The 14,808-nt window shown below is 42.9% G+C and overlaps 1 protein-coding gene across 1 annotated transcript in view; it reads right to left on the bottom strand.

The window, feature by feature from the left end:
- The window catches only part of RNF10 (ring finger protein 10), a 32,805-nt gene extending 18,081 nt beyond the window's left edge, over window positions 1-14,724 (bottom strand). The window contains exons 1-2 of the mRNA XM_045534667.1: window positions 14,070-14,724; window positions 4,817-5,013 (exon numbers count right to left, since the gene is read on the bottom strand). Of these exons, the coding sequence (XP_045390623.1) occupies window positions 4,817-5,013; window positions 14,070-14,226 (354 nt within the window). The 5' untranslated portion in view covers window positions 14,227-14,724. The remainder of the gene's footprint in view (window positions 1-4,816; window positions 5,014-14,069) is intronic.
- Window positions 14,725-14,808: the final 84 nt, after the last annotated feature.

The following is a 14,808-nucleotide window of genomic DNA, read 5'->3' on the forward strand; positions in this document are numbered from 1 at the left end:
TAAAGTGAGTCTGTGGAGCCAGACTTTGGAGGTAGCTTGCAGGCAGCTACTAACTGCCCTAGGCTTCTGGATCCTGCCAGAGCCCTCTCATCTCAGATACACACCGTTATTCATTGTTAATTAAAACTGACAGAATTAGAACATGTAGGCAGACTAGCTCTGTGTCCAGAAATAAATCCAATCAGCAGATTCAGCAACAGTTCACAAAGTGGCAAGAAACCATATATGAGAAATACCACTGCACACAAAGATGGAAGAAACCACGTCAAGATGTATTTCAGTCCCCTCAACGTTCCCAAGCTAAGTGGTACAGACAGGTGCCGTAAGTCAGCCAGTGCATTTGCCCACCTCACTTTCCCCTTTAACGTTATACACACTTTGCCAGACATTTTAAATGGCTATATATCATTACCTTATATGGGTACACCGTATTTTATCTTATTTATTTTATTTCTTTTTTTTTAAGAGACAGGCTCACACCTGTAATCCCAGCACTCTGGGAGGCCCAAGTGGGTGGATCCTTTGAGCTTAGGAGTTCAAGACCAGCCTAAGCAAGAGTGAGACCCCATCTCTACTAAAAACAGAAAGAAATTAGCTGGACAAGTAAAAATATATATAAAAAAATTAGCTGGGCATGGTGGCACATGCCTGTAGTCCCAGCTACCCGGGAGACTGAGGCAGGAGGGTCGCCTGAGCCCAGGAGTTTGAGTTTGCTGTGAGCTAGGCTGACACCACAGCACTATGGCCCGGGCAACAGAGCGAGACTCTGTCTCAAAAAAAATAAATAAAATAAATAAAATACACATTAAAATTTAAAAAAAAAAAGAGAGAGAGAGACAGGCTATCACTGTCACCCAGGCTGGAGTGCAATGGTGCGATCACACTTCACTGTAATATTGAACTCTTGACCTGAAGTGATCTTTCTACCTCAGCCTCCCAAAGTGCTAGAATTACAAGCATGAGTTACCATGCCCGGCCGAAACCATATTTGAATGCGCTACTGTATGGCACAGATTATTTGTAGCTTTTCCACTATAACAAAATAAGACAAAAAAAAAAAAAAAAAAAAAAACAAAAATAATGCTGAGATAAGCACATTTTTTGATAAATCCTCTTGGACAAATATTTAGGCACTTACAGTTATTTCCTTTGAATGTACAGAAGGAATTGCTGGGTCAAAGGAAATGCAAATTCAGGGCTTTTGCTGCTTAGTCAAACTTGAAGATTTTTAGTAAGCAGCACTTCCATATACAAGGTAAAGAATCAAAGAGCACAAAACCAGGCATCGGGTGAAAGGCAGTTTCTATTCCAGAGGCGATGAATATACCCTCAGATATTCTATGCATATGGAATCATGATCTATGACCTTTAAAAATAAAAACAAAGCCAGGCACGGTGGCTCAGGCCTGTAGTCTCAGCTACTCTGGAGGCTGAGGCAGGAGGATCACCTTAGCCCAGAAGTTCCAGGCTATAGTACGCTATGACAGCACCTTTGAATAGCTACTGCACTTCAGCCTGAGCAACATAGTGAAACACCATTTCTAAAAATATAAATAAAAATTTTAAGTTAGAAAAAATAAAAACAGTGGCAGACAACTTCCTTTTTATTAACAAACGATCTTGGATATAATCCCATACTCTGTTTATGTGAGTCAACACAGGAAGCCCAAAACTTCCAGGTCATCCCTTATCTCTCATCTCCATACAACTCTGATCTCCCCTAATCAGACCATCTTTCAACTGCACGCCCAAACTTAGATCTAAGAGCTTCTGCCAAGTCAACAAAATCCTCCACATTCTCAACCTTCTACCTTCACCTTGTCCTAGCTGGCCCACTGTCACTCTCTACAACACCACCATCATTCCTGATTATCCTCCTAATATGCTAACTTTTCAGTTCCTTAACCTCCTCTCTTCCCATCAGCTTGCAACCCATCTCAGCCACCCATTCCTACAGGTGTACCTTCTAGAGGTGTGCTGTCCAATACAGTAATCGCTAGCTAGATGTGGCTACTGAGCACTTGAAATGTGGCCTATGCCACTAGGTAAAATTATATTTTAGAAATAATGGGTTAAATATATTAAAGTTAACTTCATGTGCTTCTTTTTTACTTTTCTAATATGGGAACTAGGAAACTTTACACATGTGGCTTGCTTTTCTATTAGACAGCACTGCTCTATAGTCAAGATCATGCTGGTAACAATCACACATCTTCCACCATCTTAACTTTGAGCATCCTACTGTCCAACCAGGAATTCTCTTCTTTCTCAGGTTTAGTCTGATTCCAACAATTCGTTACCCACTAGGATCTTCAAACCAGTAATCCAACCCCTCAACATTCAGCTTAGATCCTGTGGTCCATGACCTCGTCTTTATTTGTCTGCTGTTTTCACCCAGCAAAACTTTCTCCCAATTAAACATGGCTAAAAACATAACCATACCATTCTCACTACAGTAGACCCTCACACTGCCTGTAGTACTGCAATCCCATTATACTTCCACAGTACGTTCTTTCTTTCCCAGACAGCGCCTTCATTCCTCAAGCTTCCAAACCTCTTCTCGGTTCACTTTACATATTTCACTAAGAAAATAAGAACAATCAGTAAAGAACTCCAATGCCCCCTCACCACCACATCATTCTCGTATTACTGGGAATGAGCGGGCAAAGCTCCCATCTAAGCCAAATCCTCCACTTCTGCACTAGATCGAGAACACAAGGACACTGTTCAGTAATTCTTCTCCTTTCCCCTCTCACCAGAACCATCCCATTGGCAGAAACATGCTGTAATTTCCCTAATCTTAAAATATCTCTTACCTCAGGTTCCCCTCAAGCTGCTGCTGCCTCACATCTGTGCTTCCCTTTGGAGCAAAGCCACTAGAAAAGTACTGTTTACACTTGCTGTTTATTCTTCCCATCCTCCCATTCTCCTGAGTCCATGCCAACCAGGATTTTGTCTCCACCACTCCAAAGAACTCAAGGCCAACCACCTACCTTCACGTTATCAAATCTGTCAATTTTCAATCCTATTCTTATTCAGACTACTATCAGCACTTGACAACACTGATCACTTTTCTCCAATGGTTTTCAGTTCTCTTCTTCCTCCCTCACTGACCGCTCCTGCTCCATCTCTTTTGCTAGCTCCTTATCCTGGCTTGTGGGCTCACTTCTTCCACCTAATTCGTTTTCCAACACTCACTCCTTAATGATCTATCTCACTTAGTTCCATAACTTTAAGCAACTCTATGCTGACAGCTCTCTAGCTTAGGTCTTCTCCTTAAACTCCAGATTCATAGTTAACTGCCTACCTCTACTTAGATATCTAATAGGCATTTCAATGCAAATATAACATTTCCAAGCTGAAGTTCTTTATTTCAACTCCCATTCACCCCCAAAACAAAAAGCCTATACTCCTTTTGAAATCTTCCCTGTTCTAGCAAAATGTACCCATTGGGCTCATGCCAAAAACATTACTCATCCTTTTCTCTACTCAGACCCCACATCCAATAAATCAAAAAACCATGTTGGTTCCACCTTCAAGTAATATCCCAAATCTGACTGCCTTTCACCACCCCCACCATCGCCCTCTTTCTAACTTTCCATCACTCTCACCAAGAATACTGTCGTGGCCTCCTAACTAGTCTCCCTGCTTCCACTCTCCCCCTTAAGACTCCAAGTCAGATTACTTTTTTTTTTGAGACAGAGTCTTGCTCTGTTGCCTGGGCTAGAGTGCAGTGGCATCATCATCGCTCACTGCAACCTCAAATTCCTGGGATCAAGTGATCCCTCCTGCCTCAGCTTCCCAAGTAGCTGAGACTACAGGCATCTGCCACCAAGCCCAGCTAATTTTTCTATTTTTGGCACAGACAGGGTCTCACTCTTGCTCAGGCTGGTCTCGAACTTCTGACCTCCAGCAATCCTTCCACTTCGTCCTCCCAAGAGTGCTAGGATTACAGGCATGAGCCACCATGCCTGGCCCTAAGTTCTCTTCTTAAACTTCCCAATGGCTGCCCATCTCTCTGAACAAAAGCCAAAGTCCTTTAAGGTCCCACATGATCCGATTCCTCTTGTCCAATCTTTGGATTCATTTCCCACCCCTCCTCCACCCAAGGTAGCCTACTTCGTTAGCTCAAATATACCAAACACATTACCTCTTCCAGTCCCTTGCTCCTGCTACTCCTTCAGGCCAGGACACTCTTCCTCAATCCACATGGTGTGCTCCCTTGTTTCACCCAGATCTCTCACAAAATCCTCCACATTAGAGAAGCTTTCCTTAGCCACTTTCTAAAATGGTATGCCTTGTTCCTATCGCTTTACCTCCCTCAGGTCTATATTTTAATTCAATAAGCACTTACCATCAGACTTATTATTATACTGGTTTGTTTACTGTCTCTCCAAACTAGAATATAAGCTTCTGAAGGACAAAGACAATGTTCTGTTCAATGTTGTATTCCAAATTCCTAAATGGCATCCGGTGTACAGTAGGCAAGGAGCAAATTTTTGGTGTCATTAATTAATGTCATTTTATCACCTAAATATCCAAAGGGTACCTATAATTCCAGAGTGATAATAAAAGGACTATACAAATTAAGATACCCAAAATTTGCCATAATTTCTCACGATCCATGATTATGTCTTCTTTCTCCAAGGAAATTTTCATAACCTTTAGGGGAAGAAAGGAGGCAAAGTTCCAAACCTAGTTAATCCTCAACTACTCAAAACTGACTGCTTTGATTATCTACCCTTCTACCTCTTGCTCCCCTCCTGGGGATGAGAGGATTCTTATGTTCTAGAAAGGACATTCTCAAATTCCATACCTCATCTCGTCTTCCACCATTAAAAGAAGAGCTAAAGAGTTTGCTGCTGCCGCCGCCCCTTTGAGGAGGCATCTTGTTAAAAGTTTTGCTTTTCTGTGAATTGGTGCGACGGGACTGGTTGCTAAAACTTTCATTTTTGGGGTAGGAAGGTTCACGTTTGCGATTATAACGCTTGGATCCACTTGAGTTCTTTCCATCTGAAAACAAGAAACATAAAAGAATAAGGAGTGATACAATATACCTGGCCAATTGCTCTCCACCTCCCAGCAAAATTGTGTTTAAACAAAGGTAAATGGGCCCTCCCAGCACCTCTAAGAAACTGGGGTTTGGGTCGGAGCAACACTGCTTTGAGCAACAGTACACATGGGTAAGGTGGGTTTTTCTTGAAATGATGAAGCCTAAGGGGTCCCTCCCTCAGAACAAACCCAGTGTAGATCAAACCACACAGATTCTTAGTTCACAATGTCTCTTTTTCACAGAGCTTAAGCACTAGGCCTTAGCAGATATATTTAAGAGGCATAAAAAGCAAACGGTGCTTACGTATGTTCTAGAGGCCAAATAAAGTGACAGAACAAAAGACATTAACTCTCAAAGCATATCAAATCAACTTGAGTTCTAGCCCTTTTTTGAGACAGAGTCTCACTCTGTTGCCCCGGCTAGAGTACCACAGCAACAGCCTCGCTCACAGCAACCTCAAACTCCTGGTCTCAAGCGATCCTCTTGTCGCAGCCTCCCAAGTAGCTGGGACTACAGGCGTGCACCACCACATGGCTAATTTTTTCTATTTTTAGTAGAGTCTTGCTCTTGCTCAGGCTGGTCTGGAACTCCTGAGCTCAAGCCATTCTCCCACCTCGGCCTCCCAGAGTGCTAGGATTACAGGCGTGAGCCACCTCGCCTGGCTAAGTTCTATTCCTTTTAAAAAATGTTTCCTGCTTTTTTTCTCCAACCACACAACTACATGTTCAATTTTGAAAATCTAGAATTTAAAGTTGCCAGTACCCACTGAATACCGACCTATTAATAGTGCTTAATTTCCTTTTAATCTCTATTTTATATACTTGCCACACATCTTATACAAAACATGGAAGACATGTCTTCTACTCATTACTCCATGAGCATTTTCATACATGCCTAGTCTTCAAAATCATTATTGGCTGCACTATTGCTCACCATACACTTAAAGCATAATATAATCAATCCCCTAGTTTGTACATTTAGGTGGTTTCTAATTTTTTGCTAATTTCATAGTATTGACTATATATATAATATATATGCATAGAGGCCTATATGATTAATTATGTCAAATTCTTAAAGTAGAATGAGATCAAGTATGGTCATTAAGCCTTCTAATATATTCTCAAGTTACTTTCTAGAACTGTTACACCAATTTATTTATATTCCAACAGCACTATGATAGAGAATGTCAGCTGGGCATAGTGGCTCACACCTGTAATCCTAGCACTCTGGGAGGCGGAGGCAGGAGGATCACTGGAGCTCAGGAGTTTGAGACCAGGCTGATGCCATGGCACTCCAGCCCAGGTGACAAATCAAGACTCTGTCTTCCCGCCCTCCAAAAAAGAATGTCTAGTTCACTACTACACTTGCTAATATTGAGTTCAATAAAAGTTGTTCACCTGAAGAGTCAAAATGGTTCTCATTTTAAATTTGAACTTCTCTGAAAACTATCAACAAATATGTTTTCAGCCTGTTGACCATTTGTATATTATATAAACAGCCTGCTTGGATTTTGCTCCATTTTTTTCTACTGGGGAGCTGACCTGCATGGATTTTTTTTGTCCCAAATTGAAGCACCCTAACCAGACACATTTACACATTGAAGTCTACCTGCTTAAAAAAATAAATAAATAAATCAAAATAAAACCTGAGAACCATATACAACTAAAAAACTAAAAATAAGAGAGGATACCTAAATAGTCTTTGTCCAAAAAAAGACTCATTTATCTTCTCACCCCTTTGCTCACTCCATGATGTCCTTTTGCAATATGGAAATCTGACCGAGTCAAGTCTGCGTACTAATCTAATGGTTTTAAAAATCAAAACTTAGAATGAAAGTTGGGAGACTTTTAATAAAGAAATCCATTGGGCTTAACCTCGAAGATGGTTTACAAAGTTAAGAGATTCTAGCACAAATCCCCAAAACTACAAAGTTGGATTTCCCCCCAGATATAGTTTTAATCTTTATGTTAAAACTATATAATTAATATGAACATGTCTGGAAAGGAAATATACCAGGCTGTTAATGACAATTATCATTACTTTAGGATATGGAGCTATTCAATCTTATCCTATTACAGTGTTTCTCAATTCTGCCAGTTCATAGGAATTACCCAAATGAACTTTTAAGGGATTCATATGTTCAGACCTCACCCTTTATGATTCTGACTTAAGCAGACAAAATTATTATTGTATATGCTTATTATCTGAGTAATTTAAAAAACTCTAAGTACTTGGAAGAAAGTATTTCTAGACATGTAAGATCACCAACTCTTTTTATAGCAGATTAACTAAATTCAAGGTGAAGCAAAGCTTCAGAAAAAAGGAAATGCGAGTTAACAAATCAGAGTCCAAATTTTGAAAGCAATCACTCAGTTTATCAGCCTCATGGGATAAATGAGAGAGGCATCATCCTCTTCACACCTGACCAAGTACAACCTGGGGGGTCAAGCTAATAGTCACGTGAAATGGCAACAGAACAGACAGTCACAGAAACATGGCCAAGCTAGGTACACTAGCAGTTACCCCTAAATTCCAGTCAGGGACAGTGACCAGAGTTTAATCTGAAGTTAGAACTTAAGAACTAGACTTTTACCTACTACTTCAGTTAAGCAACAGTTAATGTCAAACACGGCACCAGTAGTAACAATTAGAATGTGAAGCTTCAGATCTCGTATAAATTTTCCCTTGCCCTCAATTCATGATACTAGTTTATAAGAGTTTAAGTAAATGGACAATTCAGGGAATACAATGAAAACCACCTCAGCCACACTTTCCCGCGTAGCTCTGACTTCCTTAATCCCATTCCCTATCACCTCATGAGAACACATGAGGTCTTATGAGGATAGGTATGTAAAGAAAACACACATTCCCCAAACCTCACTATCCGAGACTGTCTCAGATGATCCTGGGACCCTAACTGTTTGGCCCCAACTGTTGCTTTCAAGATGGGCTCCTCATGGTTTGCACAGATTTAGGTAAAGCCAGATTCTACACTGCAAGGGCTTAAGAAAGTAAACCGATTCTCGGAGAAAAAGGGTTGTCTTCATTTCTTCACTTATTACCACACCGGCAAGGAAACTGTTTCATAATGCTTAAAGAACTGCTCTCTGACGGACAATGAATGCTTACTTCTAAAACTGATTACAGGCCAAGCACAGTCGCTCACGCCTGCAATCCTAGCACTCTGGGAGGCCAAGGCGGGAAGATCACTTGAGGTCAGGAGTTCAAGACCAGCCTAAGCAAGAGCGAGAACCCATCTCTACGAAAAATAGAAAAAAAATCAGCTGTGTATGGTGGTGCATGCCTGCAGTCCCAGCTACTTGGGAGGCTGAGAGGCAGGATGATCACTTGAGCCCTGGAGTTTGAGGCTGCAGTGCAACCCCAGGGCAACAGTGTGAGACTCTCAAATAAATAAACAAACAGACTACAACTGATCACATAATGATTCACTACGTACCTGCTAAAAATCAACTCCCTCCTCTTGCCTTCCACTTACCTAACGGTATGAAGTCAGACATCTCAAGTAAGAAACTGGCTCTTATCTCTAGACCCAGGCAATAGGCAGCCAAATAATGAAGGGACTGTCAGGCCTGGGACCCAGAGATAAAATTCAGAGTACTATTTTCGAGATGTTTTGTGGATAACTTGCCAGGATATACATGTGAATAACTCAGGGATAGAATTCTTCCTCCTTTCTCTGATAGGAACAATGAGATGATCCACCTTTAGATTTTGGAAAACAGACAAAAAGTCAAGCTCCTCAGAGAAACATTCTATGGTGAAGCTTTAAATCTCAGGGTGGTGGTTTTCAATCCTGGCTGCACATCAGAATCACTTGCACAAACTTTTAAAAATATAGATGCCCAGGACCCAAAGGCTCAATCTAGACTTAAGGAGTCAGAAACAACTGCTAGGAAAGGGCCCCCACATCCCCATTTTTTAAAAAGGTCCTCAGGAGATTCCAAAGCACAGCCAGAACTGAGAACAACTGCCAAGAACCACTGTCAAGACACATTCCAAAATGGATAAGACCATTAGTTAAATGGCTCAAATCCAGAACTCAGGATCCCAGAGTTAACAAATAAGAGACTTAAAAACTTAATCCAGCTTCTCTAGTTGTTCCACATTTCCCTAACAGAAAGGTCTCTACCAAGTAACAACAGGCCTATCTCAGCCTCTTCCCCCTTTACCAACTAAGGGCCATAAATTTTTCACAGTTAAATTATTTGGCATCACCAACATTTCTAACTCTAGTTCTGACAGATGGCACAGCCCAGAGGTCAGAATACCAGCCAGGAAGTTTCTGCTGCTGATTCACGCTGTAATCACAAGCAAGTTGCTTACCCATCGTCCAGAGTGGTTGACAAGCACCTCTGGAGGGGCAACATATGGCCTTACTACTGACAACAGACTGAATCCAGCTGAAATTAGTAATTCTGAATGAAAGGAAGAGAGAGGTGCTATCAGGAATGATGCATATGCCAGTAAGTTACCTGCCTGCTAAGTGAATTTATTATACAAAGTGTACTTATAAATACTGCCTAAGACTTCATAAAAATTTACATGGACAAATCACTAACACGTCTAAGCCTCTGCTTTCTTGTCTGTAAAACAAGGCTAATACTCTACCATCTTTCCTTACAGATCATGAGGATTAAGAAAGCAATGTAAAATGCCTACCATAGCGGCTGGCACACAGCTGCTATGATTTGAAAGCCTTTTATTAAAAAATCCAAATCACTCTTGTCAAGAGCACCCACTACACTTCCAAAAAAGCCACATAAACCAAAGACTCCAAAATTCTTTTAACTTTTTTAAGTGGTTTTACTGAAGGCTCCAAATCACCTCAATTTTCAAAGCCACTAAAACCTCCAGGTCCATTTACATCTCAGACATTCTTCAAGGCAGATTACCATTAGTAACCTGGCTTCTGGTACCGGAATAACAGGAAGTGTCAGGACAGTGCTTCATACCACCAACCTCAAAATAACTGCTTCATAATACCTGACCTTCCCTTAACCTCCACGGCCAGTACCATCCGCCCGGGGGGATGGGGCAAGAGACTGGCTCCTGGCCAAGGTCCATCGTTTGCTCATAAACTGACTAGCCTTCTTTCTCGGGTATTTTTACTTTCTTTGCTCTTTCTAAATAAATGACTTTCCCCACTTCCTAACCCACCTCACTCCTCTGGGCTATATTCATGGGATATTCACCTTTGAACATGCTGAGAACTGCATCTTAGCCCTGTTGGCATGAAGCTGTAGGAATACAACCAAGAAAAGGAATGTAAATGCCTGAAGCAATTAGTCAAAGCACAGAAACTGTGGTATGCTACTCTGGCCAGAAAGATCAAGAAAATCCCAGTAGCCAGATTCACCTATTTCCAGTGTACAAATGAAAGGCAAACTTAAGGCAGTCACAGGAACAAAGACTCAAGTGTACAAATTATATAGCTAGGAAGCAAATACCAATTTATGATACTGTTTAGAGAATGTACCAGAGGGTTTTTTTCTCACATGAGGTAGCAAATGGAGAAAAAAGGACTTAAATATTTAAATACTGAAAACCTTTTTTCCTAGACAAAAGATAAACTATGTCTTTTCACCTCAAGCTTTTCACCTCACTCTTCCTCTGAAATTCAAGAGGTCCTTTCAACAACTTCCTGCAGAATCAAGTAAATCAAGTGTTGAGCCTTTGAAATACTGCAGAAACCTCTTTACAGAATTATGCAGAACCTGAGTCTACCCTTTTGTCACAGTAACCATCTCATTTTGAAGTCACTATATCAAAGTTCCTGAACATCTGCCCTAGCAGCATTAGTCTTAGCTGTAACGTTAAGAGTAGTAGACACTACTCTAGTTCTACTTTAAAAATTAGGCAATAACCAGGCCGGGTGAGGTGGCTCACGCCTGTAATCCTAGCACTCTGGGAGGCTGAGGTGGGCGGATTGTTTGAGCTCAGGAGTTCGAGACCAGCCTGAGCAAGAGCGAGACCCTGTCTCTACTAAAAATAGAAAGAAATTATATGGACAGCTAAAAATATATATAGAAAAATTAGCCGGGAATGGTGGCGCATGCCTGTAGTCCCAGCTACTCGGGAGGCTAACGCAGTTGGATTGCTTGAGCCCAGGAGTTTGAGGTTGCTGTGAGCTAGGCTGACACCATGGCACTCTAGCCCAGGGCAACAGAGTGAGACTTTGTCTCAAAAAAAAAAAAAATTAGCCAATAACCAGAATTTCCTAATCTTTTCATCCCCACCTACTCTGCCTTTTAATTTGTTCCTAAATGCAAGTAGTTCCTAAATGCAAACAGTGCATTATAGTTGAGAAAGAGGTTAAGTATTTAGCTACGAGCCCCTCCTTCCTTGCTAAGGGAGTATATACGTAGCAAAAGCCAGAAAAGTAGGTACTGGGAAGGGCAAACATGGTCAAGCTTTCTAACAAACATATTAAACAAAAAATAACACTACCTGAGGGCACACTTGTGTATTCATAAAACCTAACAAAAGGTCTTTTACATAAGTTTTTATTTCTTTCCTCAGAAGTTTTCAATTAAGAAGCTAAACAAGTGTTTCAAGCATTCAGAATGAACCCAACAATTAAAATTTATTCTATACAAGTCTGTCCGGAATGTTAACAATGACAAATATTTGCTTTGGTCAAACTACAACAGAATTCTGATCATCCAATTGGGTAATCAGAGTTAGTTCTATTAATCAACATATTCAAAGTCAAGCACATAGGAGTAAAATGTCTAAAATATTTCATATTTTTGTTGTTTTGTTTGGGTTGTTACAAGCGTTCACCTACTGCTCACTAAGGAACAAACTTAAGGCATTTATTGCAGCTAACTCATGAATTATGTTAGTGGCTTAAAGAGGAGCCCCAGAAAAACTGGAGTTGGAGAACCAAATCCCGTACATCTGGGAATAGAGTGCAAAAGTAAACTTACTCACCAACTACTTTGAGAAATATTCAGACCGCTCTAAACTAGTTCCAACACTGGCCAACAGGACTGATTATCTTATCTTTAGAGGGATCTATGATAAAGCTACACATATGCAAAACCCGGAAATTAGTCTACATACTACTTCTAACATAGCCTCAGAGCCCACACTACAAGTGGTCTCCACCCGAGTTCCATAAGTAATCTCCGTAAGTCCTCAACATACCAAGTAAACAAGTCTGCCACATCTGCCAGATAAACTCTGAACAAGTCAGTAAGCCTTACAGCTGTTTTTCTTTCGTGTAAGTCAGCCTTACAGTTGTTTACTCTTGAAAAGTTTTAAACAACTGGACCTCCACATTTAGGGACTCCAAATGTTTCCATCTCTGCCACACACCCCCACTTTCACTGAAAACACTTTCCTACTACTGCTAATATAACTGAAATACAAAAAGAGCAGAGATTTATACACAGACTTAAGAACTCTGGACTCCAGACTCCACCAACGCCTAACATCCCACCTTCTCAACTTGTTCCTTCTGTAAACGTGAACAATTCCACCTCGATAGACAGGTAGTAGATAGACTGTAATAGTGGTCACAGAAGGAAAAGCTCCACCCAGTACTTGGTGCATAGTAAGCCCTCAACTAAGGATAGCTATCATCACCATTATGTTCATAATTTGATACTAAGAGACATGATCAGCCAGGTGCGGTGGCTCACGCCTGTAATCCTAGCACTCTGGGGGGCCGAGGTGGGAGGATCACTCGAGGTCAGGAGTTCGAGACCAGCCTGACCAAGAGCAAGACCCCTGTCTCTACTAAAAAATAGAAAGAAATTATCTGGACAACTAAAAAATATATATAGAAAAAAAATTAGCCAGGCATGGTGGCGCATGCCTGTAGTCCCAGCTAGCCGGGAGGCTGAGGCAGGAGGATTGCTTGAGCCCAGGAGTTTGAGGTTGCTGTGAGCTAGGCTGATGCCACGGCACTCTAGCCCCGGCAACAGAGCGAGACTGTCTCAAAAAAAAAAAAAAGAGAGAGAGAGAGACATGATCACCAAAAATGACAAAATCTTCCCTGTTAAACGACAATACTGTAGCCTAACGCACAAAAATAGGCACTATGTGGTTTTGGTGCATAATGGATGTCAGGTACTGTCATTGCAGCTCACAGCAACTTCAAACTCCTGGGCTCAAGTGATCCTGCCACCTCAGCCTCCCCAGTAGTTGGGACTACAGGCACATGACACGATGCCTGGCTAACTTTTCTATTTTTTGTAGAGACAGGATCTCACTCTTGCTCAGGCTGGTCTCGAACTCCTGAGCTCAAGCAATCCTCCCACCTCGGCCTCCCAGAGTGCTAGGATTACAGGTGCGAGCCACCCCGCTCGGACTCATTTCTTTTTTTTTAAGTTTATTTAATTCTATTATCTCCACCTTTACAGGTAAAGAAACTTTAGACACTCACTTAAGGTCTGGCAAACTGTGGGGCCCAAAAGGACTGAATCCATTGTCTAAATTCTTAACCACTTCACCACACTGAACAAAGTCATTCAAGGATGAGACCTCTTCAACAGTGGAATGGATCTGCGGCCCAGTTATCAAATCTGAGATTTGAGTTTGAAAAGTCCCTGGGCCCCACCCCCTCTGTTTAAACCTGAACACCACCCAGTGCTAATCCAACATTAAAGGGTAAAACAACTTCGTGGTTTTAGGAGCGTGGACTGATGAGTCAGACAAACCAGGTCTTAAGGCCTGCTGGGAGGCACATACTAGCTGAGTGACCTTACCCTTTCTGAACCTAACTTTCCTCACCTGCAAAATGGGGATAAGAACACCATCTATTTCTCGGAGCTGTTTTTTAATATTAATGTAAATGACCCGCGTGAACCACGCATTACAGCGCTCATTAACTTAATTGTAAATAATGGGAGCCAGGGAAAAGGGGAGGTAGAAACTATAGTACAAAGCGTGGCTTGTCCTTGGGTAACCCAGCAGACCACAGAGCAAGGACTCTCCCCAGCCGCACCGACAGTCGCCCCCAGCCCACTGCCGTGGGCCCGCCCCTTACCGCTCTTGGGTTTAGACTCGCCGGCGGGCCCCGCCGAGGCGGAGCGGGGCGGCTGTTGCCCTTTGCTGCTGCCCGAAGAGGCGGAGGAGCTGCTGGAGCCGCTGTTCTTGTCCATGTCGGAGGCGGTGGCGGCGGCGCTGGGGGAGCTCTGCGGCATCAACGGGGGCCTCGGCGGCGACGGCGGTCGGAGCGGAGCGGGCGCGGCGGGGACCCAGGCTCATGGCGTTCGGGGCCGGCGGGGGTCGGCGGCGGCAGCGGTTCTCGGCCTTCATGGCGACATTTTTCCTTGTTTCCTTCCTTGGCTTCTCAAACTGGGAGGAGAAGCGGCAGGCGGGGCTGTCGAGCCTGGCGGCGGCGGTGACCGAAAAGGAGGAGGAGGCCGGAGCTCGGGGGTCCGGGCCGGGCCTGGCGGGGCGGAGGCTGCGGGGAAAGGGGAAGCGAGGGAGGGTGCGCGAGCCCCGCCGGCCGGCCGGACACGCTCTCCCGCCGCGGGGCAAGGGAGAGGGCTGGCTGTCTTGGTGTCGGGGACGGGTGTCTCCGACACAGCGACCGACACTCGCCTCTAGGCCGAGGCTGAGCTGCTCCGGGAATGGCGACGAGTCGCCAAACAGCATCTCGAAGAACCCGGATGGAGTATATATATAGCGGGGAGGTGGAAGTGAGGCACTCTGGGAAATGTAGTTTTTGAGTACATCCGGGTCTACGGGGTTTTATTCTCCGCGCCGTCCCTCCTTACCCT

The sequence above is a fragment of the Lemur catta genome, chromosome 21 (genome assembly GCF_020740605.2).
Source record: "Lemur catta isolate mLemCat1 chromosome 21, mLemCat1.pri, whole genome shotgun sequence".
NCBI classification, from domain to species: domain Eukaryota; kingdom Metazoa; phylum Chordata; class Mammalia; order Primates; family Lemuridae; genus Lemur; species Lemur catta.